The 26,392-nt window shown below is 65.6% G+C and overlaps 3 protein-coding genes across 12 annotated transcripts in view; all 3 read right to left on the bottom strand.

The window, feature by feature from the left end:
* Nucleotides 1–210: 210 nt before the first annotated feature.
* LOC118717998 (peptidyl-prolyl cis-trans isomerase A) lies at nucleotides 211–3,500 on the bottom strand. The gene is made up of 5 exons (XM_036436302.2): nucleotides 3,351–3,500; nucleotides 2,174–2,204; nucleotides 1,997–2,085; nucleotides 1,620–1,792; nucleotides 211–564 (listed from the first exon to the last, which is right to left on the bottom strand). The coding sequence occupies exons 1-5, from the start codon at nucleotides 3,417–3,419 to the stop codon at nucleotides 432–434; spliced, it is 495 nt and encodes a 164-aa protein (XP_036292195.1). The 5' UTR covers nucleotides 3,420–3,500; the 3' UTR covers nucleotides 211–431.
* Nucleotides 3,501–7,499: 3,999 nt separating this feature from the next.
* ZMIZ2 (zinc finger MIZ-type containing 2) lies at nucleotides 7,500–17,920 on the bottom strand. Of its 5 annotated transcripts, none has more exons than XM_036436267.2 (19): nucleotides 17,669–17,917; nucleotides 13,596–13,730; nucleotides 13,387–13,501; nucleotides 12,991–13,193; nucleotides 12,703–12,886; nucleotides 12,331–12,552; nucleotides 12,063–12,209; nucleotides 11,792–11,869; nucleotides 11,513–11,681; nucleotides 10,998–11,142; nucleotides 10,716–10,926; nucleotides 10,445–10,550; nucleotides 10,177–10,334; nucleotides 9,757–9,824; nucleotides 9,522–9,590; nucleotides 9,080–9,324; nucleotides 8,690–8,859; nucleotides 8,374–8,616; nucleotides 7,500–8,058 (listed from the first exon to the last, which is right to left on the bottom strand). In XM_036436267.2, exons 2-19 carry the CDS (start codon nucleotides 13,643–13,645, stop codon nucleotides 7,951–7,953), a joined length of 2,691 nt encoding a protein of 896 aa, XP_036292160.1. In that variant the 5' UTR covers nucleotides 13,646–13,730; nucleotides 17,669–17,917; the 3' UTR covers nucleotides 7,500–7,950. The 5 variants fall into 5 exon arrangements, with proteins under 5 accessions (XP_036292160.1, XP_036292162.1, XP_036292163.1 ...); XM_036436269.2 differs by having other exon boundaries at nucleotides 12,703–12,878; nucleotides 13,004–13,193; XM_036436270.2 differs by lacking the exon at nucleotides 11,792–11,869 and having other exon boundaries at nucleotides 17,669–17,920.
* A 2,509-nt stretch (nucleotides 17,921–20,429) lies between these two features.
* Nucleotides 20,430–26,392, bottom strand: part of OGDH (oxoglutarate dehydrogenase) — a 37,459-nt gene continuing 31,496 nt past the window's right edge. For all 6 annotated transcript variants that reach the window (XM_036436263.2, XM_036436265.2, XM_036436262.2 and 3 more), the window contains 14 exons: nucleotides 25,997–26,125; nucleotides 25,713–25,892; nucleotides 25,449–25,601; nucleotides 24,908–25,010; nucleotides 24,678–24,806; nucleotides 24,299–24,449; nucleotides 23,608–23,735; nucleotides 23,284–23,462; nucleotides 23,080–23,151; nucleotides 22,610–22,738; nucleotides 22,118–22,190; nucleotides 21,619–21,782; nucleotides 21,373–21,527; nucleotides 20,430–21,289 (listed from right to left, as the gene is read on the bottom strand). In XM_036436263.2, coding sequence (XP_036292156.1) covers nucleotides 21,169–21,289; nucleotides 21,373–21,527; nucleotides 21,619–21,782; nucleotides 22,118–22,190; nucleotides 22,610–22,738; nucleotides 23,080–23,151; nucleotides 23,284–23,462; nucleotides 23,608–23,735; nucleotides 24,299–24,449; nucleotides 24,678–24,806; nucleotides 24,908–25,010; nucleotides 25,449–25,601; nucleotides 25,713–25,892; nucleotides 25,997–26,125 — 1,866 coding nt within the window. In that variant the 3' untranslated portion in view covers nucleotides 20,430–21,168. The remainder of the gene's footprint in view (nucleotides 21,290–21,372; nucleotides 21,528–21,618; nucleotides 21,783–22,117; nucleotides 22,191–22,609; nucleotides 22,739–23,079; nucleotides 23,152–23,283; nucleotides 23,463–23,607; nucleotides 23,736–24,298; nucleotides 24,450–24,677; nucleotides 24,807–24,907; nucleotides 25,011–25,448; nucleotides 25,602–25,712; nucleotides 25,893–25,996; nucleotides 26,126–26,392) is intronic.

The raw sequence follows: 26,392 nt of genomic DNA, 5'->3' as shown, positions 1-26,392 counted from the left end.
ATTGTTGGGACTAGAGGTGAGGTGGTGTTCCTGGCTTGCACCCCCACTGGGCTCATCCTTGGCAGGCTCCCTGCTGGGCATACACAGGGTTCCTGACAACCCTTTACACTTGGTTTGATTTTACCTTTTACTCATCTTGAGGTTAGGGAAGAAAAAACTACTCTGAAACTAAGTAGGACTGCCTTAGAAGACAAATTACTGCTTAAAATGAAACCCAAAGGACAGACAACTGTTTATAGTTTTTTATTTCATAATCATAAACTTAACTCTGCAATCCAGCTAGACTGGGAAGGGGTAAGGAAATGATGGAACCCAATGAACTGGCAAGAGCACATATAGATTATGGAACATTCCAAGCAAATTGGGATGAAGGGGTGCTCTCCTGAGCTACAGAAGGAATGGTCTGGTGAAGATAAAACACGTCAGATTTATTAGAGTTGCCCACAGTCGGCAATGGTGATCATCTTGCTGGTCTTGCCATTCCTGGACCCAAAGCGCTCCATGGCCGTCACAATATCCATGCCTTCTTTCACCTGGCCGAAGACCACATGCTTGCCATCCAACCTGGAAACAGAACAAGCAGTCTGCATTGTGCATCAAGATGAGCAAAGAGCCCCACAAACCAGCAGTGCACGTGAGCGCACACTAGAAAGGAAGCTTACAAAGCATTTAGTAAGTACTGGAAACACCTGACTCAAAGTGGCTTAAGATTCTCCACCTAAGAATAAAATGTTTATTAGTAGCTTTTCAAGCACAGGTCAGTGGTTGAGTGTCAACCTATGAACCAGGCCATAGGTTCCATTCCTGGTCAGGGGATATGACATGCCTGGGTTGCAGGCTTGATCCCGTGTGGGGTGTGCAGGAGGCAGTTGATCAATGATTCTCTATTACTGATTTTAAAACGTTTTAATGGACCCCTAAGAAGGGTTAACAAGCCACACGCAGATTAGATAAGACTTTTGGCCTAGGCCTGGTTGGCGTGGTTCAGTGTTGACTATGAATCAGATCACAGGTTCAATTCCCGGACAGGGTATATGCCTGGTTCATGGGATCAATACCCAATGATTCTCATCACTGATGTCTTTCCCTGAAATCAGTTAAAAACAAAACAACTTTTAGCCTAGCCAGTTTGGCTCAGTGGATAGTGTTAGCCTACAGATTAAAAATGGACCACAATCCCCAGTAGCAAGTTGTGCAGGAGGCAGCTGATCAATGATTCTCATCACTGATATTTTCTATCCCCCCTGAATTGGGAATATTTAAAAAGCATGTTTCCCATGGATTACAGAGCAGAAGAATCATCAATTGGCTGACCAAGCCCCAATGGAAAACAAGTGCCACCTGGGGCAATGTACCTTGATCAGGCACCAACCTGTTACGTACTAGTTCATAAGCTGGAATAACCCTCACCCACACTGCTCAGGCCAAAAATACTACGTTGAAGCCAACTATCCAGCAGCCAAGAGTCCTGGCTCGCTGTTCACAGGGTCTTGCTCTCTACAACCCACTATCTGAGCTCGTAGGTGTCCATGTCTCCTGCTGCCAGCGATGTCAGCAGCAGGGAAGGCCAGGAGCCCAGTGGATTGTGCTCCTTTGTTGCCCTGCGGTCCCGTCCTTACCATTCGGTCTTGGCAGTGCAGATGAAAAACTGGGAGCCGTTTGTGTTGGGCCCAGCATTCGCCATGGATAGGATGCCAGGGCCTGTGTGTTTCAGGATGAAGTTCTCGTCCGCAAACTTCTCCCCATAGATGGACTTGCCGCCTGTGCCATTATGGCGTGTGAAGTCACCACCCTAGAATTTAAGAGAAACCTGTTACTTTTGCAACATAAATGGAAAATGTGCCAAGCCTGTAAGGTTCAAACTTCAAAATGCAAGTTTAAACTGATCAGATTTACAAGAAACCAAAAAGGAACACTAACAGCTCATGTTTACACATTCTGAACAAAACTGGCTCAATCCCAAAGTAACCCAAATAAAAATATATGAATTTCATACCTGGCACATAAATCCCGGAATAATTCTGTGAAAGCAAGAACCTTTATAACCAAATCCTTTCTCCCCAGTTGTCAGTGCACGGAAGTTCTCTATTAAAAAAAAAAAAAAAAAAGGATTTATGTATGTATACACAACTATTAAAGGGGACTGCCTTTACAAAAGGTTCAAGGAACTGACCTGCTGTCTTTGGAACTTTGTCTGCAAACAGCTGTAAGAGAAAAACAACACTGCTTACACATTCTATTGCCAATCACCCTGTCTTCAGGGGCTTCTGAACCAAATCCACTCTCTACTAGAAAAGAATGCTTCGGCAGTGACTTTGAATCCCAAATAAGCAGCGTCCAGACAACCTAAGTCCTGGGGGGTGAGCTAGGCAACCGGAGACCGAGACTCGCCAAACATCCAGAGCCCGTCATAACTTAAATAGCGCGAAGCTTCCACAAGGCTCTGACACCTTCTCCCCCGGCCACCGCCTCCACCCGCGGCGGCAGCTGAAGGACAGGAATGGCAGATGCAGGGCTGCTCCGCTCCAGGCGGCGGGCGCTCTTGTCAGCGGCTGGTGGGGGGTGGGGGCCGGCCCTGCCCCCGGCTGCCCCACCGCCGCTCTCGCCCAGGGACCGCGCTGATCCCGCTTCACCGGAAAGGACGGCCTTACGCGCCGGGCGCGGCCAAGTTTCCACGTGGCCGTGACAGATGATCCAGGCGGCAGGCGGCTGGCACGGAACCGCCGGCCCCACGAGGCCGAGTGCCCGCCACCGGCCAGGCGCCGCCGACAGGCCGCCTCGACCCACACGAAGGCCCGCGCCCTGCGCCTCCGGGGCGTTGGCGGCGGCACAGGCCACGCGGACGCAGCTCCGCCGCCCAGGCCGCCGCCCGGCCCGCGGGGCCTCCCGGCCACCGGCCTCGCCCAGAGGCGTCGTCACCGCGCGGGAGGCGGGCCGCGGCGCCGGAGCTTCCGCCGGACCGGGAGCGCGCCAGGGGCCGCGGCGGCCTCTCTGCACGGTCCCTCCCGCCCCTGACGTCGTCACGGGGTCCGGCCCGGGGAGGGGAAGACGCCCGGGGGCGGCCGCCGCGAGGACCCTTCCGGCGCTCAGGGGGCGCCGCGCCCGTTGTCCGGTAGGGGCGTTGCCACGCGCGGGGCCCGCGGTGGCCAACGGCTCGCGGTCCGAGCATGTGCGCGGCCGGAAGGGCGCGGCCGCCCCTCCCCCCGCCTTTGTCTGCCGCCGCCCCCGGCTCCCAAAATGGCCCCTCGCAGGAAATGGCGCCGCCGCCGCACTCCCGGCGGCCGCCCGCCGAGCCCCTCCGCCGCCGCCCGACCCCCGCTGCCCTGGCGCGCCCACGCCGCCCGCCAGACCTCGAAGGAGACGCGGCCCAAGGGCTCGCCATCCGCGGCGATGTCGAAGTACACGGTCGGATTCACCATGGCTGGTCACGGACGGCTTCGGGTGGCGGCGTCTGCAAAGCGGCACGAGCGCCGCCGCCTGCCCTTCTTATAGCCGCGCCTGGACCCGCCCCCCGCCGGTCGCGCGCCTCTACCCTGGCCAATCGGAACCGCGCGCCGGCCAAAATGACAGTGCTGCCGGCCTATGGGAAGAGGCGCAGCTGGTGGTGGGCGGGACCGCATGCGCGCGTGCGCACTTGCGCTCCTCCGCAGGTTCCCGCCCGCGGGCTCCTCCGCGCACTGCAGGGCGGGGCGCGGGGGCCACAGGGGGGGGACCGCGGGGGCCGCGAGGGGGCGGCGCGGGGGCAGCGGGAGCCGCGAGGGGGCGGCGCGGGGGCCGCGGGGGGAGGCAGCCCCCAGCCCCGCCCGGCGTCTCCCCACTGCGCGGAGGGGCACTGAGGCGAGCGCGGGCCTCAAGGTCGCCGGGCGCCGGAGGTCGTTGGGCCCGCGCCGCTCGGAGCCCGGGCCGCCGAGGAGGCGTGGGCGCCGCGGGCCGGGCGGTGACGGAATGCGCCCAAACGCCCTACTTTCCCCAAATACCCGGCTCGCCCGCCCCTCCGGGGAGGCGCTGCGGCGCGGGCCGGCGCCCCACCTGCGCGGCTGCGCTCCGCCCTCGGTCCGCCCGGCCCCCGCCCCGCGGGCCGGGCTCCGGCGCCGGGAGGACGGAGCCGCCCGGGAGCCCCGCAGCGCAGCCCCCGGCCCTGTCATCGCTGGTGCCGAACGCGCATAGCGACCCTCGCGTTTGCCCAGAAACCGTGACCAGCGCCGGGGCGCAGCGCGGAGGCCATCGCCGGCCTCGCCCGTCCTCCCGCAGGGCGGCGGCCGGAGGGCGGGCTCCGCGGTGGAGGCCGCGCCGCGCACCTCCCGGGCGGTTGGCCGCGGTCCTGCCTGTGCGGGGAGCCGCGCGTGGCTGCGTCCTCACCACCTTCCAGAACCCCGTTTACCAGCGGACAGGCAGGGTCCTGGGGCCACCGGCCTGCTCGGGGTTCGAGGCCCCCACTGAGCGCGCTTTGTGACCGGCAGGCAGCGACTAGCCTTCATCCGACCCTGAGAGGAGCCCAGGCCCTGGCTCAACTCCGCCCCCCCTCCCCTGGGAGCCTGAGAGCCCCCCTACACTCCCAGGGACGGATGGAAGGAGGGATGGAGGGATGAAGGGATGGATGGACGGAGGGATGCAGAAACGCTTAATGCAGCATGCTGTGACTTCTGCCTTCTCTTCACCGTCGCCATGGCGCAGCCTCAGCTCCCTGTGTCCACAGGCCGCTGTCTGTACTCAAACGTGCACGTGTTTGTCTAAGGGGCAGACGTTGTAGCGGACCCTTGATTGGGGTCTGAGGAGCTGGACATCCTAACAGAGTGAGGCATCAGCAGGCAGGAACCTCCGTAACGTGGGGCTGTCTGCGCCTTGCTTGGACCATTCAGTCCCCAAAGTGAATCGAACAGCGCCCTGGCCTGGCTAACCAGGTTCCCTCCCAGCAAGCAGAATGCCCTCCTTAGCTGTGCAGGTGTAGCTTACCGTACACAAGTGCTCTCCAAAACATCTCCGGTAAGAGGCTACCACAGGAAAATGAACCAGGTGAGCCGGATAAAGACGCCCCTTTGGAAGCAGGCCACTGGTCTCCTCTCCTTAGGGCCTAGCTTGGTCCTCCTGCCACCTGGTCCCTGCTCACAGCTGGGCGGAAGCTGCCCCCGCTGGGACAGCCTGTGACTTCCAGGCATCTCCCCTCCTCGTACCCGCACAGCTGCCTCGATGGCCTCCACGTTCCTCCGGGAACTGTTTCACAGGTTTGTTGTGTGTCTGAGTTGTGTCTTGTGTTCCTTACACACCTGCCATGGTGAACCTCATCTGGGCCCATGGTTCAGGTTTTCAGGGACTTCGACGCCACTCCCTGGCAGGGCTCCTCCCTCCGCTGCTGCCTCTCACGGCAGCAGCCTTTTCACTGGTTACTGTGCCCTGGTCCCAGGTGTTTTCTGAGTGGTAATTCTCAAAACATCTGATGTTGTAGCCACCCCGCCTTGGAGACCTCCTGGGCCAGGCCCTCAGTACAGGACAGAGTCGGCCCCTTCACAGTCCGGCCCCAGCTGGCTGGCTCTGGTCTCTGGGTGGACATTTCTCCTGCCACACTGATCCCTCACCCCGCCGTGTTTCCAGAACTGCCCTTTGCCTGTACAGGGCACCCCCCCCCCAACCAGCTCTGCCAGAATCATAGCATCTGCAACATTCAAAGTCTGGAATGGGCCGAAACCAGTTTGGCTCAGTGGATAGAGCGTCGGCCTGGGGACTGAAAGGTCCTGGGTTCGATTCTGGTCAAGGGCATGTACCTTAGTTGCGGGCACATCCCCAGTAGGGGGTGTGCAAGAGGCAGCTGATCGATGATTCTCTCTCATTGATGTTTCTAACTCTCTGTCCCTCTCTCTTCCTCTCTGTAAAAAATCAATAAAACTATATTTAAAAACAAAACAAAACATCAGTCTGGAATGGATGCATAAATGAGGTTATCAGCCCACAGGCGGGCGATGAGGAACCTGGCCCTGGAGCGTGTCCCCTGGTTTGGTGTGACCTTCACCAGGCCAGCTCGCCAGCACCCTTCCTCTCGCCAGTCAGCCCAGAACACCCAAGGGGTGGAGCAGTTTCACCCCCCGTGGACCTCCTGGTTCATAGGTTGCTGCTCAAGCCACTGAGCCAACCGGGCCAGTTGCTATTCCTTCTTGGGGCACTTTGGGTATTTTTTGCATTTCTAGGAATTTGCTCAGCGAGGTTGACTTATTGGCACACAGTTGCTCCTCATATTTTCTCGTCATTCTTGCTTCTGTAAGGCTGAACAAAGCCCCCATTTCACTTCTGTTTATGCCTTCCGTCGCACTGAAGCTTGCTCATTCTGCTGCTGCTCAGAGGCACCTGTGCTGCCGTTAATGTTTGGGTTCTCCAGCTCACCTCTGCCTCCCTCTGCATTAGCTTATTCTCTCCAATTCCTACCGAGGTTAGGAGTACTGAGACCCTATTTTAGCGGAGACATTGACAGCCATAGATTTCCCTCTGGCATCCCCTCACACCTCATACACTTTGTCACTGATTTCTTCTTTTACCCTTTGGCCATGATGTTTGTGAATTTGTTTCCCTCCCATTACTGACATCAGCTCCATCCCATTGTGGTGAGAGAAGGCACCTTGATTTCAATCTGACATAGGGACTTGTTTTCTGGCCAAGCATATGGTCTGCTGGGAGGAGGAGTCTGGCTGGTTTTTGTGTAGTTGTGTAATGTGTGGTACACATGTAGGAACATTAAGTGACTCACACTGAGGTGAAAACCCAGGGAGCCAGCACTCCACTGGGGACCAGACTGTCACCACCTGTGCTCTTCCTGACACCCATCCTCTCCCCAAGGGGAAGCGCATGTAGGAACCCCATGGAATGCACAGCTGGTGCTGAGCCGAGGGCATCTGCTGAACCCCACCCCTCCCCCTCGTTCCCACACTTTGAGGAGCCGATGTCAGGGCTGGGGTCCCTGTGTCACTGCCCTGAGCCAGTCACTGCTCAGGCCTGTGTCCCTCCTGATGCTCCACACCCAAGGGCACTGCAGTGCAGCAGGCAGTGCCTCAGGCTGGACCATGGAGTCTGCACCTGCTCTGCCCACCAACCCCCCAACAGGGCCCGGGTGTGCACGTGTGCGTGGTGGTGGCTTCGCGGAGAGTGCCCTGTGCAGGCCTATCCCTGCGGGCCTTGCTCCTCCCTGGGCAGGGCCTGGGCCTCAACTTCAGGGGTCCCCTGTGGCACCCCTGCAGGCAGACAAGCAGGTGGACATCTGGGCCCAAAAGGTCAAGGACGGACGGCATCTCCCTCCTCTGCCAGCTGGAGGGAGGCCAGGCCGCGGGCCAGGAAGGGCTGGACTCCTGTCCGGCCAGCGGCCCGGTGCCCGCGGGACCCGGTGGCGGAGGTGTCTCCGGCCATGACAGCATCACACACAGAGCCGCTCGGGCTCAGCCAGTGTGGAAAGTTCCAGGGACAGGAAATCCCCGGCCGGGCGGGCGGGCGGGGCGCTCGGTGCAAGGAAGACCTCAGGCCACGTGGGAATCCTTTAATGGGGCACCCGGCGCTGCCTGGGGAGGGGCTGTAAAACCGTGGAGCTGCGTGTTCGTGGGGCGAGGGGACTGGAAGATGAAGATGAGGCCGCCGCCGGGGAAGCACGGGGGACCGTCTGCACCGGGCAGGGGGGCCCGGGCCCAGGCTGCGCCCACGGCCCCTCTCCAGTGCTCAGGCCCCGCGCCAGGTGGGGGGCACGGGTGGAGTCTGCGGGTCAGATCCGGGAGGCAGGTCGGCGTGGTGGGCGGGACGTGTATGCAGAGCGGCCGGAGGGGCGTGGAGCCGGGCGGGCGGGAGGGGCGGCCCCCCAAACCTGCAGCTCCGGTTTGAAACTGCAGGGGAGCCGGGAGGAGGCGGGAGGGCTGGTGTGGCTGGCGGGAGGCAGAGGCGCCATCCACAGCGGTCCGCCTCGGGAGGGCAGGCGTTGGAGGGTCAGTTGTTCTCGAACAGGGAGAGCAGGTCCTCGTTGCTGTTGGTGGGCAGGTCGGGAGGGCCCAGGTAGGACAGCAGCTCGTCGGGGTTGGTCAGTTCTGGGAGCAGCTGAGGACAAAAGCAAACAGGCCTCAGAAACGCCCCACCCGCCCTGTCCCCCAGCAACGCCCAGTGGGGGGCGGGATGCGGGGTCCCCTCCCGTCCAAGCTCTGTGCAGAGGCAGCTCTGGGACAAGAATCAGGACACGCTGCCCCGCGGCCAATACCGCCCCCCTCAGGCGGCCGCGGGAATGCTGCCGCTGGGGGCCCAGGGCCTGCAGGGACCCCGTGTGGCTTTATGCTTTGAGCCGCTCTGGCTCTTCGTGTTTTTCTGCGGCTGAGGGACAGCTCCCAGCCAGCCCCCTCCCGTGCGCACTGTACTCACGTCCAGGGCTGATGGTTCCGGGGCCTCCCCCGCCCCAGACATGGGGGGCGCCATGACGCCGCTGGCAGAGTGGAAGGCCAGCTCGCCGGCGGGGGCCCCGCTCACGGGGCCCAGGGGCTGCCGGGCCGCGGGGGGAGGGTTGGGGTGGTGCAGCTGGGGGCCTGGGGGGCCTCCGAGGTTGGGGGTGTGCAGAGCGGCCGGCCCAGGGTTGTGAGCGGGATCCAGGTGAGCTGCAGGTGCCATCTGGGGAGGGAGAGGAGGAGCTGGGAAGATGCCAGGGCTCAGGAGGCAGCCCGCGGCCTCAGCCGGCACTGACCTGGCCCGGGAGGCTGGGCGTGGACTTCTCCGGAGTCAGGAGGCTGCTGGGAACGTCAGACTGGTAGGAGCCGGGGGGCGGCCCTGGCGTGAACTCGGGAAGGGTTGGCGTGCTGGGTGTGGTGGACGGGAAGGAGTCGGGGAAGGTCCCGGGTCCCAGGAAGCTGGAGCCTGAGAGGAGAGCGGGGTGTCGGGGGGCCAGGCGGTGGATGTGGGCAGATGGCCCCGTGTTGAAACCGCTGGACACCCTGCTGCCCACCCCCTGGGAGAGCCACACCTGCACGACCGGCCCTCCCAGGCGTGGCCACGGCTGCCCCCCGGGAGCGGACTGGCTCGGAGAGCACGGCCGTCGGCACCGGGTCCCGTGTGCAGGCCGCACGGCTGCACTCACCCTGGCTGGGGTAGTCGCCGGGCGCCAGGGCGGAGGGGGGCGGCAGGGGGCCGAGGGGGGCGGCCCCGGGGCCCAGGGCGGCGATCATCTCCATCACGCTGGGCAGCAGCGCGCGGGCGGGGCTCACGGTGCGGCAGCGCTTCAGGGCCGGCCCGTCCGGCTCCTCCTTGACGTGCACGTCTGGCTTCACGGGCACCGGCTTCCAGCTGCACGTGGGGTCGATGGTGATCTCCTCGTAGTCGGAGCTGGCGGGACACGGCGTCACCACCCGGCCTGGGGCCCTGCGGCCGGCAGGCCCTCGGCAGCTCTCCCCGCAAGTGCACGTTCCACGGGCCCCGACGGGTGTGGGGTGTGGGGTGTGGGGTGTGGGTCAGCAAGGGCCCACCCGCCACCCAGGGGCTGCCCCTGCCAGCCGGGCTGGGGGCCGGGGCCGGGAACTCACTTCTGGATGTAGATGAGGACGCCCAGCATGTACTGGTCCACCTCCAGGCCCTCCAGCAGGGCCGTCTTGCTGCAAAGCAAACAGGACGCAGCTCAGAGGCTGGCCAGCCTCGCCCTGGGCCCAGGCCTGTCTCTTCTCAGCCCCACCCTTCCCTGCAGGAGTCTCCCGAGCTGGGCCCATGCGTCCCCAGGAGAGGCCTTGCCCGCACGCCGGGGCCTGTCTCTGGGACACTTACTTGCACACAGGGCACCGCCAGGTCCCCCGCTCACAGTTGAGCTGCAGGTAGGACTCCAGGTCGAAGCACTGGGGGGAGAGAGGGGAGAGGAGGTGTCTTACACCGGCCGCGCCCAGCCATGCCCCTCCAGGGGCACATTTCCTGTGTGTTTGGAAGCCCAGAGCACCAGGTTTTCACTACCCAGCGTCCTAACGGGCCAAGCCTGGGGCAGCCACTGGCCCCACTGGGCCCGACACCACGGGGCGAAGCCGGAGCGGCACTGGTGCCCGCGGTGCTGCCCACAGCCAGGCCCAGGGCACACGCTCGTCTCTGTGGAGAACCTGTGGGGCTCCTGGGCCTGAGGGGCGGCTGCCCCTGCACCCGCCTTCCCCCAGCACCCTCAGGCCCCCTGCTGGCTGCTGGAGAGCCGGCGTGACCCACCTGGATGTGGCGACAGTCGTGGCCGCGGGCGGGGAGCTGGATCCTGCGGAAGGTGATGGGGCACTTGAGGGACACCTTGATGGCCGTCTGCTCCACCCCGTCCTCTCCGTGGGGCCCGGGGGTGCCGGGGATGGTGCCGCTGCTGAAGTTCCGCTTTACTGGGGCGACAGGGAGGCTGATGACAGGCCGCCGGCCAGGGGGCCCCGCCCAGGGCCCCGCCCGGGAGACAGCTGCGCCCGGTCCAGCGGGCAGGGTGGGCGGCACTCACTCTTGGTGATGCAGTGCTCGGCCGGCAGCAGCCGCTTCTTGAGGAGGCCCTGCAGCACCGAGCGGACGGCCGGCCGGTGCACCAGCTGCAGCACGAACAGGTGGGACTGCAAGGCAGGGTGGGTCAGGGTGGTGTCAGAGGGTGTGGGCCCGGCTCCTGACTCTGACCCCCCAGCTCAGCCTCCTGCACAGCGAGTGAGTGCCCACTGGGCGCGGGGGCTGCGGAGCCACGGGAGTCGGAGGGGCCTTTCTCCGGGGCAGAGGGCACTCACGCAGCAGCAGGCTGTGACGGTGATCTGGATGGTGTTGCGGCCGGGCTGGCACACGTGCTTCAGGTACAGGGGCTTGTGGGAGGTCTTGTTGTCGCCGCGCTCGATGGACAGCGGCGTGGCATTGACGCTGGCCTGCACCGAGGCCGGCCAGTTGGTGTTCATCTGCCGGTCCTCGTGGTGGTAGCACTTGAACTGCAGCTCCAGGTCAGGCCTGCGGGGAGAGCGGCGCTGAGAGCTGGGCGCGGGCGCGGGGGCCGGGGGCCGGGGCCCGGGGGCGCTCACCTCAGCATCAGGGTCTTGTAGACGGAGTCGCGGAGCTGGAAGGCGTGGTTGCTCACGGCCAGGTTGTGCTGCAGGCGGAAGGGCTCCAGCACCACGCCGTCGCGCACCGGGAAGGTCAGCCGCAGCTCGTCGCCGGGGCCGCTGCCTGGGAGCGGCCGGTGTCAGCAGCTCCGCCTCCCCCCAGGAGGCAGCCCACCCCTCCGCTGGCTGGGCCTGGGCGTGTCTCCGGAACCCGGGCTGCCGTCCCTCCGATGTGCCGGGATGGGCCGTGGTCCCGCCCTCCCCGGCCACTGGCCGTCAGCCCTCCATGATGGCTTAGGGCAGCCCGCCCAGACCCAGCGGGTGCTCCCAGCGGTGGGCCCTGAGGGCTCGTGGGCGCCTGCCAGCCATCACTGTGTGCTCCAGTGAGGTTTCGGGACCCGGCCACAGGGCTCTGACTCCGGAGCGGCGTCAGGAACTTCCTCAGCGACCTGCAGGCCCTGCCCTCCACTGTCCCAGGACCAGGCGCCACTCACCGGGCGGTGATGGGTGCAGGGAGCTCACGCTGGGCTTGAGGTCAGGCAGGAAGGGGGACTTCACGTCCTGGCTGGTGGCCATGTAGGGGACGCAGCCGCCGGGGGTCATGGGCGGCGTGGGGCTCCCTGGCAGTGGGGAGCTGGGGTAGCCAGGGACGGAACGGGCGGGCTGTGGGACAGAGCAGACAGTCAAGGCAGAATGGGGGCTGCCGTGTTCCTGAGCACCCGGGGAAACGGCCGGCAGCCAGGGGAGCCTCCCGCCGCCCGGGGCCAGCATACCCCACTCAGGCCCGGCGGGCCGTAGCCGATGCTCCCTGCGCTGAAGCCGGCACTCTGCCCGTTGAACGGATCTGTGGGCTGAGAGAGACCACGTGGTGGGCTGCAGCCTGACCCCTGCCGGCCCCATAGCGCAGGGCACGGTGCCAGAGGCCGTGCGGGGGCCCTGCACTCAGGGCCAGGAGACTGTGGCTGCGGGGTCACTCCCCAGCCCACCCAGACGTCTGTGTCCCCTGGGAACGGGGGCTGCTGCAGGCCCAGGAGGCTGGCCTACCTTGTAGTGCAGGCCCGGGGGGCCGGCGGTGGGCAAGGGCAGCCTGTGTCCAGGGTAGGAAGAGGGGGCAGGGGGCTGCCCGGGGGCATACTGGGTAGTGCTGGGTGAGTACTGGCCTCCTGCCAGGTACTGCTGCGCTGAGTACACCTGAGGAGGAAGAGGCAGATGCCCGGGGAGGCGGTCAGGGAGGCCAGCTCCCAGGAGGACAGCAGTGCCCACAGCCAGGCCCCTCACACGGACGTCCGGCTCCGGGCCCCAGGGCGCTCACCTCGCTGGCGTAGGCTCTCTTGACTCCTTGTCGGGGCAGCGGCTGGGCCTGCAGAGCCCCGGGGTGCCCGTGCTGGGGCGGGCGCTGCCCGGCATACAGAGGGGCCATGCCCACCGCCCGGGTGGGGGTCATGCCCATGGGGCTCAGGCCGGGGGGCGCGCCGGGCCCCCGGGGCCCTCCGTGCTGCAGGAACTGGGGGCCGAAGGCCTGCCCGGCCCCCATCTGGAAGGGAAGAGGCACATCCAGGCCCGGCCACCATGGCGGGCGGACCGGGCCTCCCTGCTCCCCACGGTGTGCACATCCTGCAGGCAGCCGAGCGGGCTCTAACCATCCCACCGCCCCGAGCAGCGGGCCTGGGGCGGGCGGCCTCACCGCTCCGTACTGGCTCAGCTCCTGGCTCTGCTTCTCCTGAAGGGCGGCCACGGTGGCCGTGGCCGTGGCCGTGGCCGTGGCGGCAGCAGCAGCCATGGCGGCAGCTGCTGCTGCTTGAGTGAAGTCTGTGGAGGGCCGTGTGGCATGGGAGGGGAGGCCCAGGCCCCCAGGCCCCCCTGTGTACCTGCGGGAGACGGACAGGATGGCTCAGGGGGCCGCGCCTGCGGCCCAGGGTGGGCACAGACCACGGCCCTTCCCGGGGCCCGGACGCGGGTGGGGTGTGCTCACCCGGTGGAGAAGCCAGGGCCCCCAGGGTAGCCGCCGCGGCCGTACACCGCCTGCTGTACGTAGCCCTTGCTGGCCCCGCCCTCCCCGAACGCCTGCTGTCCCAGGCACTGCGGGGAGCTCAGGGCGGGGCTGCCGCCGGCCACGCCCGGCGTCATGGAGCTGCCAGGCGGGCTCCCAGCCGGGCCCATGGGGCTCCCCAGAACCTGCAAGGAAGCCAGCGTCACGAGGGAACCATGCAGACACCGTTTCCCAGAGCGGCTCTAGGAGAGGCCCGGCGGGGGGGTGAGGTGATGGGGGCTCAGGGGGGCCCAGAGGGGTGGTGGAGGCCGGTGAGGACGGGAGGAAGTCAGCAGGTGCAGGGAGACCAGCCTCCAGCCTGAGGTCCCGGGCGCTCACCTGGCTCTGGGCCGCGTTGCCCACTCCCCACACGGTCGTGACCACGGACAGCGATCCTGCAGGCTGGGGGGCGCTCTGCTGCCAAGGCACCGCCTCGTAAGCGAAGGGACCATCACTGTGGGGACAGGGCGGGTGGGGCTGGAGCCTCAGGTGCCAGCGCCACTGGGAGAACGGGAGGCTGGGAGCAGGGCGGCAGGAGCACTACTCACCTGTGTGGCGCTGAGGGCAGGGCAGGTTTCATGGGGTTCATGGGGTTCATTGGCTTGGGAGCAGCCGGGAGGCCAGGTCTGTGGGTGGCAGGAAGCAGCCCTCACCGGTGCTGACGTGGGACTCAGCTGCTCTGGCTGGTGGGACGGAGGGAAGGACATCAGTGGAGAGGCAGCTGGGAGGCCCGGGAGCAGTTGGGGTCAGGGGACAAGGTTCAGGTGCAGGGTTTGGGGTCAGGGGACAAGGTTCAGGTGCAGGGTTTGGGGTCAGGGGACAAGGTTCAGGTGCAGGGTTTGGGGTCTGGGTGATGGAGGGCAGGGGAGGTGAGACTGGAATACCAGGGCCACTCGGGGGGGAGGGGGTCAGGGCAGCGAGCCCAAGCCCAGCCCAGAGCACCATGAGCCCTTTCTGGCCAGGCCCTGCCCCCCAGAGACCTGGACCAGCTCTGGAAGCAGGCCTTCTGACCCCCAATATTTCCCACTCGGGGCCTGGACAGTCACAGAGGCAGAGACTATCCAGCGTCCCCAGAGGCCTGAGGTGGAGGCTGGGGTCAGCCTGGCCTGGGGCACCATGCGGGGCCATCACCTGTAAGGTCTGCCCCCGCCCCTGCTTCCCTCAAGGCAGCAGCAATCACTCCTCACTCCGAGGCCAAGGGGACTGGCCGGTGGGGGCCGGGCACAAGGACCCGAGCTCCCCCAAGACAGACACACAGCACTCGGTGGGAGGCTGTGGTGCCCGTGGACATGGAAGGGACAATGCAGACACGGCCGCGGGGCTGGCAGAGGCTGCTGGTGCCCTGTGCCATGCAGGGCTCCCTCTCCCATCCAGTGCCTCAGGCTGGCCTGTCCTCCCGGCTGCCCGCGTTCCGATACCCCAGCCAGCCTCACCGACAGGCCTAGGCTGTGCTGCCCCCGGGCCCTCCATGCCCTCCTGCCTGCCTAACCTCAGAGCCTCGTACTTGGGCTGTGTTTTCAGTCTCTTGGGCGGCACCTTCTTGGGGTCAAGGGTCAGGTGTGAAGCCCCAGTGCGTTTTCGGGTGCAAGGCCACACACTCAGACAGGCGGCCGGGGACAGGCCACACTCCTGGTGCCTCCCTCTGGCCCAGGGGACGGGGCCCAGCATCCACCCAACCCCAGGCTCATTCCTGAGTGCTGACCAGCAGGCTGCCCGAGGAGACAGGCTACCACCATGTCCTCCGCAAACAGTGCGTGGGGGCACGGTGGGGAGGGGGGTCCCCGGGAGACTGGGCCTGTCCCTACTCGGACTCAGGTCTCTCCTGCCTCACCCTCGCCCCCACCCCCCATCTGGGTTCCACCTGGGAAGCAGAGGCTGGACAGGGACCCAGGGTCACCGGCCAAATGGGAACTGGGGTGGGAACCTGCCAGAAGCGCTCCTCGGACCTGGGTGGGGCTGGAGCGTGTGCGTGTGCGTGTGCGTGTGCATGTGCGTGTGTGTTTCCCCAGCAGCTAAGTCAGGCTGTGGTGCTGGCAGGGTCGGCGCACAGGCAACGGCAGAGACCAGAGAACCCAAACGCCCCCCACAAATAACCCCCCAGACTTCCGACCAGGTGCAAACATTCCCAGGTCCAGCGGGAGAAGCCTCAACCCAACCTCTCCAGAAACGCCCGGGACAGCCCCCCGACCCAGACGCACACACAAACGGGAAGTCCTTCGGGACAACCAGGAGGGACCTCTGGGCTAGGCCGAGGAAAGCACTCATATCCGACCCACAGGAGGACGGGGAACCAGCTCCAGCTGGGAGACAGGACGGCCCGGAGCAGCCACCAGACAAGCCCGCCAGAAAGAGGGCAGACAGGAGGCGTTCCACCAGAGGCGTGCCGCGGCCCCCGACACAGGACACGCAGCAGCACCGCGCCGTCACGGCACACCTGCCCGGTCCCCCGGGGACCCGGGATCTCTCCCGGCGAGGCTGCACGTCCCTCTGACCCAGAGCTCCCTCTGAGGGCTTTGGCTTATCTCAGAGAAACATCTGGGTGCTCCAGTGAAATCTGTGGGTGACGTTTAAGGTGCTTTCCTCCCAACCACCAGAGAAGGGAAACCCAGACGCCCTCCAGGCTAACGACGATCAGGGGTGAGCACCCACAGCCGAGGCCTGAAGAGGCCGCCGATCCGGCCCCAGCCTGCGGGATCGCGGAGGCTGCTGTGTGGAAAAGGCCAGTCCCCACAGGCTACACACTGCACGGCTCCTTCACAGGTCCTCCCCGAAACAACGAATACAGACCATCCGCGAGGGGTGAGGCGGGGAGGGGTATCTGGCTCAGCTGTGTCCTGCGGGGACGCAGGTGATGGTGCACCGGCTGTTATTTCTACAGCGGGCTCGGAGACTCGAGCTCTCACAAAATAAAGACTAAGACGCACCAGCAGCCCTCTCCAGAGGCCCCGGCAGTCCTCCCACACCTGAGCTGCTGGGGCTGTGGGCCCCCTCTGCCCTCCTGGGAGCAAACAGATGGGGGAGGCCAGGAGGACCAGGCCCCAGGCAGGTGCAGGGCCGCAGCACACCACGAGGTCTGGGGAATTCCACCCCCAGGCTCCTCTGCCGTGGACCGACCACAGACATTTCCAGTTCCCCAGAGCTCACTTCACGGGCGGGGGCGGGGACTTCCTGCCGCCCGGCTCCTGAGCGAGCCTCTCTCCCCAGAAGCCTCCACAGGTACCCGGGCCTCCCGCCCGGCCCGGCAGGGAGCTGGGAAGGAGCCGCGGTGCCAGGCCCGTGCCTGCCTGTGCCAATTCCGGCGGGAAGCCAGGACCCCTGGGCAGAATCGACCCGGCTGGAGGTCGTCTAGAAGACCACCCGGCTTTCTGGGGTCACATCACATCTCCCTCCAGACAACCCACTCCCCAGGCCCCTCTGCCCCAGAGCCTCACAGCAGCTGCACCCTCCACTCCACTTCTTCTGCCTGGCCACCCTGACCCCGGCGGCGAGCCCCTCTCCTGGCCACAGGCCACCCGAGGCTCATGGGGTCAAACAGGCCGGGCCCCCTTGGAGCAGGACTCAGAACTGCCAGTCTGTCCAGAACGCCCAGAACAAGGGCTGTGGGTGGCAGGGACGGGTGAAGGGGTCACCCTCTGAGTCTGTTTACATGTAAGACGGGGACGCGGTGGGCAGCCTAGGACGGAGGAGAGGGAAGGACCTGTGGCACCATGTCATCAGCCGGCTCCTGCCTGGATACAGGAGCTGGTGGACATTCCGCGGGAGCCCTGGCGCTCTGGCCATGGAGCCGGCGACGAGACCTCCTCCCCCGGCATCTTCCCCGATTCCTGTTCCCACCTGTGGCCGCCCGGGGTGGGACAAGTGCCGGGTGGCACCGGAGGCTGGGCTGACTCCCTCTGGGGTGCTGTCACCTTCCGGCTTCCTCAGGAAGGCCCCCTGGTGCTGGCCCGGCAGGATTGGGAGGGACGGTGTCTACCCCACTGACCACCCGCCTGTGTACCCAGCCAGGGGTTCCATGTCCTCCCTGCGAGGTCTCCTGAGAGAACAAATGACGGACATCACCTGGACGTTCTGCAGCCATCAGTCAGGGAGGAGGGCACGGGCACCGGTGCGGGGGCAGGAAGGTGGGCGGAGGTCGGGGGGCAGCAGGTCAGGGTGGGAGGGAAGCCGTGGGGGACGGAGCAGAGGGGGAGGTCAGGGAGGATGGGGAGCAGGCGGGCACAACAATGCAGAGGGGCAGGTCAGAGGGAACCGGACCCCCGGGGAGGGACACCTCCGCAGAGCCTCCCGGTCCCGGGAGAAAAGGGGTGAGCCCAGGGCCGCCGGCTGGAGGAAGGTCAGCGCCGCCGGCGGCCTCCCCGGCGGTGGGCGCGCTCGGCCCGGGGAGCCCGCCAGGCCGGTCGGAGCGCCGGCCCCGGGCCAGGGCGGCGGGGCGGGCAGCCTCCGCACCCCGCCGGCCGGGGCAGCCTCCCGCCGCCGCCGAGGCCCAGGCGAGGGTCCGCGCACCGGCCGCCGGGGCCGCGACGCAAGCGCAGGCCGCTCCGCCCGGCCCCGCCGAGGCGCCGCCGCCCGCACCTGCCGCACCTGCCCCCGCCCCGCCCCGCCCCGCGCGCGGCCCGCTCACCTCCGCGCGGCCGGGCCCGGCCCCTCGCCGCCGCGGCCCCCGGCCCGCGCCGCTCCATGCGCTCAGCCCGCCCTGCGCGCCGCCCGCCGCCCCGGCCCCGCCGCCCGCGCCATCGCGCCGCTCCCAGGGCACAATGGAGCCGCCTCATGCATATGCATGACGCCGCGGCCCCGCCCCCAGGCCAGAGCAGCCGAGCCCCGAGCCGCGCTCGGGCGGGGCCGTGCGCAGGCACAGGGCCGCGGGGACGGCGGGCGGGCGGACCGGGGCGACCTGCGATCCCGCCCGGTCCACACCTTTCCAGGCGCCGCGTCCGCGGAGCCACCGCGTTCCCAGCGCGCTCTGCCGGGCGGGACGGGGCCGGGATGGCTGGGGCCGGGGCGGGACAGGGCGGAGGAGGGGGAGGGCGGGGCTTCCGGGTCGGGGGGCGGGAGGAGTGATTGGTGGGCGAGGCCAATGCGGAGGCGGTGTCTGTCAGGCTGGCGAGGCGGGGGTGTGGCAGGACTGATGACGTAGGGGGCGGAGCCTGTTGGGCGGGGACGGGAGGCCCGGACGTCAGGAGGGAGGCGGGCCCTGCACGGCGGAACAGGAGGGCGTGGCCTGTGGGGCAGGGAGGCGGGGTCGGGAGGTGACGGGTGTCCTCGGGCATCTCCCGGAGGCGGGCGGGTCACTGGCGAACCCGGCCATCGAACTCCCCGCTGGGCCCCTGGCTCTTCCCTCTTCCCGAACTGCCCCCCCTGGAACGGCTCTGGGTTCCAGCCACTGACGCATTTGCTCAGTTTGCACCTTTCACGTGCTGTTATCACCCTTTCAGCTTCCTCCACTTTTCCTCCCCTCCTTTAGGAAGACCACTTTGTCGTGATCACCCTTGGCTTTTAAAAAAATGTTTTTATTGAAGGGAAAGGGAGAAACATCAATGACGAGAGAGAATCATGGATCGGCTGCCTCCTGCACGCCCCCTACAGGGGATTGAGCTGTAATCCAGGCATGTGCCCTTGGCTGGAATCGAACCCAGGACCTTTCTGTTTGTAGACCAACGCTCTATGTTGTAGCATGTGTCAGTATTTCATTCCTTTTTATGGCTGTGTAATAGTCCATTATATGGGTAGACCGCATATTTTATTTTTTAAATATTTTATATATATACATATATATATACATATATATGGTATTCACAGAGAAGAGAAATAGAAACATCGATGAGAGAGAAACATCAACCAGCTGCCTCCTGCACACACACCCCCTACTGGGAATGTGCCCGCAACCAAGGTACATGCCCTTGACTGGAATTGAACCTGGGACTCTTGAGTCCGCAGGCCGATGCTTTATCCACTGAGCCAAACAGGCCAGGGCTAGACCACATATTTTAAAATAGGAGAGATGGGAAAGCGCTTAAACTTTTTTTGATTGATCTTAGAGAAAGGAAGGAGGGAAGAAAGGAAGAGAGAGGTTTGTTGTTCCACTTATTTATGCATTTGTTGGTTAATTCTTGTGTGTGCCCCGACTGAGGATTGACCCCTTTGTGTAGCAAAGATGCTCTAACTGGCCAGGGCTAGGCCATGTCTTTATTTTTAAAGTGTTTTATTTATTTTTTAATATTTGATTTTTTACAGAGAGGGAGAGGGAGAATTAGAAAGCTCGATGAGAGAGAAACATTGATCAGGTACCTCCTGCACACCCCCTACTAGGGATGTGCCTGGAACCAAGGCACATGCCCTTAACCAGAATCGAACCAAAGACCCTTCAGTCCGTAGGCCAACGCTCTGTCCACAGAACCAAACCTGTTTCGGCTATTTTTATTATTTTTTAAAATACATTTTTAAGTGAGGGAGAGGGAGAAACAGAAACACCAATGATGAGAATCATTGATTGGCTGCCACCTGCATGTCCTCCACTGGGGATCGAGCCTGCAACCGAACCCGGGTCCCTTCAGTCTGCAGACTGATGCTCTATCCACTGAGCCAAACCAGCCAAGGCCAACTTTGTATTCTTCAGTTATTGAGGGGATGCCTGGCTGGCGTGGCCCAGTGGTTGCGTGTCTACCTATGAGGCCACTGTTTGATTCTCGGTAAGAGCACAAGCCCAGGTTGCGAGTTTGATCCTGTGTGGGGTGTAGGAGGCAGTTGATCAATGATTCTGTCACTCCTCCTCCTCTCTGAAATAAAAATGTTTTTTAAAATATTGAGGAGGGAGACTTCGGCTTCCAGGATCCCTAACTGGGGCCAAATGCAGGCCCTGGGCACACCTGCACATGGCTGCCCTCATGCCAGGACTGGAGGGCTGTCGGGCAAGCTGCAGGGAACACTCAAGGTAAAATTGATCCTGAAGAGGCTTCCAGGACAAGGGACTCAGGTGTGGCCTAGAGGGCGGGGTGACCATCAGGAGTTCCTGCTACTGGAGGGACCCCATGTCCACGTCAGGCCTTTCCCTGAGCTCTCCCTCAGGGCTGCCCCCTGGAGGCTAAGGCTGACCAGTTGTGGGTTCAAGACTGGTACTCTTGTCAAGAGTGGGGACGGGGACCCTGCTGGTGTACCTGCTCCCCTGAGGGCCGCTTGGGCTGGCTTCTGGGCGGGGATGCCGACTAACAGATCCAGGGAACCCACCAGACCTCGCAGGGGGACCGGACGGAAGGCTCAGAACGTGGACCCGGCATGATGTGCATGGATGGCAGGCAGGCCGGGCAGGGGGAGGGGTGGTCTGTGGGCACATGGGCATAGGTGTGGCGGCAAGGAGAAGGCGGCGGAAAGAAAGACTCGCAGACAGATTCATGGATAACTTAGTTTACAAGTCAAGCCAAATGCAACGCAAAGTGTTTTTACCCTTTTTTTTTAAACCAAAATAAATAAATCAGATCTGTCCCTGTGACAGGCGCGGGGGGAGGCCCCGCCTCGCCCCCTAACAGCTTTGGCACAGCAGAGAGAGAATTCCCAGTTGGTCTCCGCGGTGCGGAAGGGGCCAGGTGAGAAGTCGGGGCGCTGTGAGGCCGAGGGAAGGTGGCAGGAGCCGGACGTCAGACCGTGGCCGCCCTGGCTGTGGGCCATTGGAGCTTCTGACTCCCTCCTCTGGCCACACCCACCAGACCCTCTGAGAAGTGCAGTGGACACGGGAGCGGGCGGCTCTGTCAGGTCAGGGTCAGGCCCATCAGCCGCCCGCCCCTCCACTGGGCCTCTGAGGCAATGGTCCTGCCAGGTGTCAGGCTCCACCCAGGAAGAGGACCCCCTGATGGGTGGAAAGCCCCAGGCCTGTTTCTGGGTGGAGCTGGGGTGCGGCTGGCCGACCCTCCCAGGACACCTGGGGGCGCCCTCCCCCAGCTCCCACAGCCTCTGAAGGCTGCTCAGCGGGGAAGCTCGGAGCCGCCCGGCCCTGCGAGGACAGCAGCGGCGAAGGGGCGAGGAGTGTGGGCACACGGAGGCGTGGGCGCGCGGAGGGAGGCACTATGTATTCTTTAATCGAGAAGCGGGGGCAGTGGTGGACGGGGCTGGGGCCCGGCGGCCAGGCAGCGTCTACGAGAAGTTCTTGAAGGCGTCCAGGTCGAAGGCTGTGTCCAGCAGGCGCTGCAGCTCCGTGAGGTGGGTCTTCTTGTTGCCGGTGGCTGGTGCTGCCGCGGGGTCCCGGCCGGCGTACCTGGGGGGACAGACAGTGAGGCAAGGCCGCCGGGGCCCGGACCCCCTGCCCCCTGCCCGGTGCCCGACGCGGGCGGCGCCTACCACACGGGCTTGGCGCGGCTGATGGTGGTGCGCAGCCGCGGCTTCACGTAGTCGTAGTAGCCCTGGTTCTTGTGCTCCTCCTGGCACCAGGCCAGCTCGGCGTTGGGGTACTTCTGCACCTCCTGCAGCAGCAGGTCGAAGGGGAACGGCGACAGCTGGGGAGAGGGGCTTGTCAGGACGCTGGGGCAGCCACCAGACTGGCGCCAGAGGGGTGTGCCCACGCCGGCGGCCGCTCCCGGCCCTCACCTGCTCGATCCTCGTGATGGCCACCTGCTCCACCATGTCCCGCGCTTTGCGCTCGCGCGTGAGGTCGTAGTACACCTTGCCGGTGCAGAACAGGAGCCTCTTCACGTTTTCTGGGTTCTGGGCTGCGGGGCCGTTTTCCGGGATCACCCGCTGGAAGTGGGTCCCTAGGAGAGAACCGGACGTGGCTTAGGACACCTGTGTGTGCGCCTGTGTGAGCGCGGAATCACACGCATGGCGGCAGGGCTGACACCAGAAGCCCCTCGGCCTCCGGTGCCCGTGAGCTTTCCAGCCCGGGAGGCCCACAGCACGTTTCCCTGCCGCTGAGGCCCTGGGAGGCTCCAGGCCACGGCGCAGACCCGGGCAGCCGAGCAGCACGGGAGCTCAGACGTCTGGCTGTCCTGTTTGGGGTCTTTCACCAGCGACGCTGAAGTGCACGGGCCGCATGGAGGCAGCCTGGGCCCCAACCCAGAGCACAGAAGGCCTGCCCGCCTGCACCCACCTGGGAGCATCTCGTCGAAGCTGGTCCTGGCCTCGGGGTGCCGCAGCAGGGACTTGGGGGTGAAGACGATCAGCTGAAACACAGGACCACAGGCTCAGGATGGACCAGGACCGCAGGTCCCAGGAGGGTCAACCAGAGGGACTGCCCTCCCAGCTGTGCGGTCAGGACCAGCCACAGGTCAGGAGCGTGACGAAGGGGAAAGCATGAGGCAGCTCCCTGCCCACCTCTCCTCGGCTGAGGGGCTGGGCCCTGCTGAGCCAGGCGCCTGCCCGAGTCCCAGTCACCCCCTCTCCCAGGAGAAGGCCCTCCCGCCCAGCGTGCTGCCTGTGGCCGGTGTCCGTGTTGTGGGCCGCGCGGCCGTGCATTCAACCTGCAGCAGCAGCAGCGGAAGTGCTCTCCTCCCTCGGGCTCCCCATCTTCCCCGCTCCATGCACCTCCCACGCCACCATCCCAGCCACCCCCCTGGCCAGGCCCTGCCGGGAGCCCACGGACCGGCTTCCGGAAGGGCAGGAGGATCTGGCGGCGCAGCACGTGGAAGAAGTTGCCGGGCGAGGAGCAGTTGACCACCACCCAGTTGCAGTCGTAGAGCTGAGTTATGTCGAAGTTTTCCTCCTGGAGGTTCTGGGGGAGGACAGGCGCTCAGGACGCAAGGAGCTCCTGCCCGTCCCCACGCCGCCCTCCCCGCTCCTGCCCGTCCCCACGCCGCCCTCCCCGCCCCATCCCCACGCCGCCCCCGGCTGCTGACAAGGCTGCCTGGCCAGGAAGCCAGGCCCCACCTCCACCCACCCTCCTCCTGACAAGGCTGACTCCTGTCATTCAAGTGCGGTCAGAGGCTCGTTCCTTCGGGCCCCTGCCTGCCTCGGACACAGAGCGGCCCCCACGGCTCCCCCTCGGGAGCCTCACGGAGACCCGCCCGGGCCTGGCACCCCCGGGCCTGGCACCCGCCCCAGGGCGGCCCTCACCGGCAGGACGTCGGGGTCATCGTTGCACATCTGCAGGAACCGCTCGGGCCTGGCGGAGGAGTGCTCTGGGCCCTGGAAGCAGGTGCGGTTCAGCCCCATTTCCGCCCCCCCCCCCCCGGCCCTCCTGCTGGCAGCCCCCCCCCCGCCCTCCTGCTGGCAGCCCCCCCCCCCCCCGCCAGGGCACAGGGTGGGGGCGGAGCTCACCATGCCCTCCATGCCGTGGGGCAGGAGCAGCACGATGCCGTTCTGCCGCACCCACTTGGCCTGCCCGGGGCAGATGAACTGGTCAATGATGCACTGGGCCGTGTTGTGGAAGTCGCCAAACTGGGCCTCCCAGAGCACCAGCGCGTTGGGGCTGGCCATGGCGAAGCCCAGCTCGAAGCCTGCGGGCGGGAAGGGCGTCAGGAGGGAAGGGGGTGGGGCGGCGGGGAGGGGGGGCCGGCGGGGAGGGGGGGCGCGGCGGCGGGGAGGGGGTGCCTAGGGGAGGGGGGCGGGGCGGCGGGGAGGAGGGGCAGGGGCCTTGCTCACCTAGGACCCCGTACTCAGACAGCGAGCTGTTGCACACCGTGTAGGGGGCCTGGTTGGGCCACAGGTGGTTCATGGGGATGCAGGTCTTCTTGTCCACGTTCTGGTCGTGCAGCACGTGGTGGCGGTGGCTGTGCCGACAACACAGGTGAACAGGCAGGGCCACTGCCTCTGCTCAGCAACAGACCCCCACCCGGCCTAACAGGAGGCCGCACGGGAAGGAGGCAGCACGGGGGGGGGGGGGGGGGGGGGGGAATGAGGCAGGGGACGAGGTGGGGGTAGGGGGATAGCTCAGGCAGGAGATGAAGTAGGGGAAGGAGGGGGGCAGCATAGGCAGGGGGTGAGGCGGGGGGGTAGGAGGGGGCAGCACAGGCAGGGGTGAGGCGGGGGGGTAGGAGGGGGCAGCACAGGCAGGGGTGAGGCGGGGGGTAGGAGGGGGCAGCACAGGCAGGGGGTGAGGCGGGGGGCAGGAGGGGGCAGCACAGGCAGGGGTGAGGCAGGGGGTAGGAGGGGGCAGCATAGGCAGGGGGTGAGGCGGGGGGGTAGGAGGGGGCAGCACAGGCAGGGGTGAGGCGGGGGGCAGGAGGGGGCGGCATCGGCAGGGGAGCGTGCGATGGCTGAGACGGGCCCTGTGGCCGTGCCATGTTTTCCTGGGAGAAGCAGTGACCACCCCCCCGTGAGGGCCGGAGCTCACCTGAAGGTGCCCCGCTCCACGTCCTGGCCGCTCAGCCGGATGTGGATGCCCTCCTTCAGCAGGGAGCCGAACGCCATGTACTCCGCCAGGGCCCAGTCCACGGTCCTGTTCTTCACCAGCTCCCCACGCGTCTTCAGGATCCGGCTCAGCCCTGCAGACACGGCGCTCACCACCCGCCCGGCCGCCCACGACAGGGGCCGCCCCGGGAGGAGGGGGGGGCGTGGGACACGGGCCGGGAGAGGCCGCCACGGCCCCGCCTCCCTCCACACTCCAGCGAGGACCACCCAGGCCGGGCGAGGGGCGCAGAGGGCTTCCAGCCGGTGACCACCCGCCGCCCGGCCCCGGGGCCTGGCCCAACTCCGGGGCCGTGCGCCCTCACCTCCGTGGATGGTGAAGTTCTCCACAGGCACGGAGCTGGCCACGCTGCCGATGTGCGTCAGGATGTCCTCCTCCAGCCCCGTGGAGGGGCAGGTCATGCTCCGGGGCTGCCCGTCCAGCGTGAAGAAGCCTAGGACAGAGGCACGCTGACGCCGCCGCCCGGGCGCCCCGAGAGAGGGGTGGGGCTGACTCGGGGCCGCGGTGCTGGGCCCGTGGCGACGCCTCACTCACCAGGCCAGGGGGAGTCCAGCCAGTGCTTGATGTGCAGGATCTTCTCGTCCTTGGAGCGGGCGAAGGCCTCCTCGCAGATCTTGTCGTACTTGGAGATCTCCTCCTGAGGGCGGGAGGGCGGGCGGGCGCCGTGTTGGGGGCGGCAGGCAGAGCCGGCCTTGGCATTCCCCACACACACCACCTCTCAGGTCCATGCTGCCCACGGTCCCTTCTCCACATGCCTCCTGCCACTCTCCCTCCTGCTCCAAGTCCTGCTCTCATGCCAGGATGGAGCCCACAGCGCCCTCCCCGCAACCCCACTCCCACATCTGCCATGTGCTGCTCTGGGCCAGCCTCCTCACCTCCTCCTGAGCACCCGGGACCCACCATGCACACAGCCCCTCCCCACCCACAGCTGGACCTGCACCCGCCTCTCACGCTGCCACAAAACTGCCAGTTGGAAAGTGGGTGGGGCCATGGCGGAGTCCTCAGGCAGGCCGCCCTGCCCCGTCCCCAAAGCCCCCCGCCCGCACCCGCAGGCGGGCCACTGCAGGCACGGCACCTCGTACTCAGGCTGGTTGACCACGCCCTGCGACACCAGCAGCTCCGCGTACTTCTGCAGCACCGGCTTCTGCTTGCGGATCTGCTTGTACATGAGCGGCTGTGTGAACATGGGCTCGTCCATCTCGTTGTGGCCGTTGCGCCGGTAACACACCTGGGGACAGCCGGGCGCCGCGTTAGGTCCTGGCACAGGACCGTCCCGGCCACAACGGCCGCCGCGGGCGGGACAGTCAGGCCCCGGAGCCCGAGCCCGGGGGCCGCTCACCAGGTCCACCACCACGTCCTTGTGGAAGGTGTTCCTCCACTCGGCAGCCACCTGGCACACGTACATGACGGCCTCCGGGTCGTCCGAGTTCACGTGGAAGATGGGGGCGTTCACGACCCGGGCCACGTCGGTGGGGTAGGGTGAGGACCGGGCCATGCGGGGGTCCGTGGTGAAGCCAATCTGCGAGGGACACAGGCTGCTGGGCTGGTGTGGGATGGCGGGGGGGAGGGGGGGAGGGCCACGCTGCTGGCCGGAGGCCAGAGGCCTTGGCGGCCGCCCGTTACCTGGTTGTTGACCACCACGTGCACGGTGCCGTGGGTGGTGTAGGACGGCAGGTCGCTCAGGTGGAAGGTCTCGTACACGATGCCCTGGCCCGCGAACGCCGCGTCCCCGTGCAGCAGGATGGCCATGACCTGCAGACCACAGACCACAGAGCCAGTGGGCAAACCGGAGGGCAAGCCACAGCAGCTTTTCACAAGGTTTTCTGAGGCCCCTCCAAGGTGAGAGGGCGGGCGCAGGGCTGCTCTCCCAACACCTCGCCTCCCCACGTCCTGAGGGGTCCAGGGTCCTGAAGGTCCCTCCTGACTAGACTCCCAACGGCGCACTCCACACCAGGACACACCTGCGCTGGCGCCCCACGCCCTAGTTCGCTCTGATCGCCAGCGCCCTTGGAGAACAGT

Source organism: Pipistrellus kuhlii, unplaced genomic scaffold (assembly GCF_014108245.1).
Source record: "Pipistrellus kuhlii isolate mPipKuh1 unplaced genomic scaffold, mPipKuh1.p scaffold_m20_p_133, whole genome shotgun sequence".
Lineage (NCBI taxonomy): Eukaryota > Metazoa > Chordata > Mammalia > Chiroptera > Vespertilionidae > Pipistrellus > Pipistrellus kuhlii.
Note: the sequence above shows the minus strand (reverse complement) of the source record. Positions and strands in the feature narration are given on the sequence as shown.

Excerpts from the sequence above, each read along its gene's own strand:
- ZMIZ2 (XM_036436267.2), bottom strand. The coding sequence starts at position 13,645 with ATGAACCCCATGAACCCCATGAAACCTGCCCTGCCCTCAGCGCCACAC. Across the intron at positions 9,591-9,756 it reads TGGCGGTGCCCTGTGTGCAA|CAAGACGGCCCTGCTGGAGG; the intron begins GTAAGTGTCCCA and ends TTTGCTTTGCAG. Across the intron at positions 9,325-9,521 it reads GTCCTCATCTACATCCAGAA|CTCCGACTACGAGGAGATCA; the intron begins GTGAGTTCCCGG and ends GTGTCCCGCCAG.
- LOC118717998 (XM_036436302.2), bottom strand. The coding sequence starts at position 3,419 with ATGGTGAATCCGACCGTGTACTTCGACATCGCCGCGGATGGCGAGCCC. Across the intron at positions 1,793-1,996 it reads TTCCGGGATTTATGTGCCAG|GGTGGTGACTTCACACGCCA; the intron begins GTATGAAATTCA and ends CTTAAATTCTAG. Across the intron at positions 565-1,619 it reads TGCACTGCCAAGACCGAATG|GTTGGATGGCAAGCATGTGG; the intron begins GTAAGGACGGGA and ends TTCTGTTTCCAG.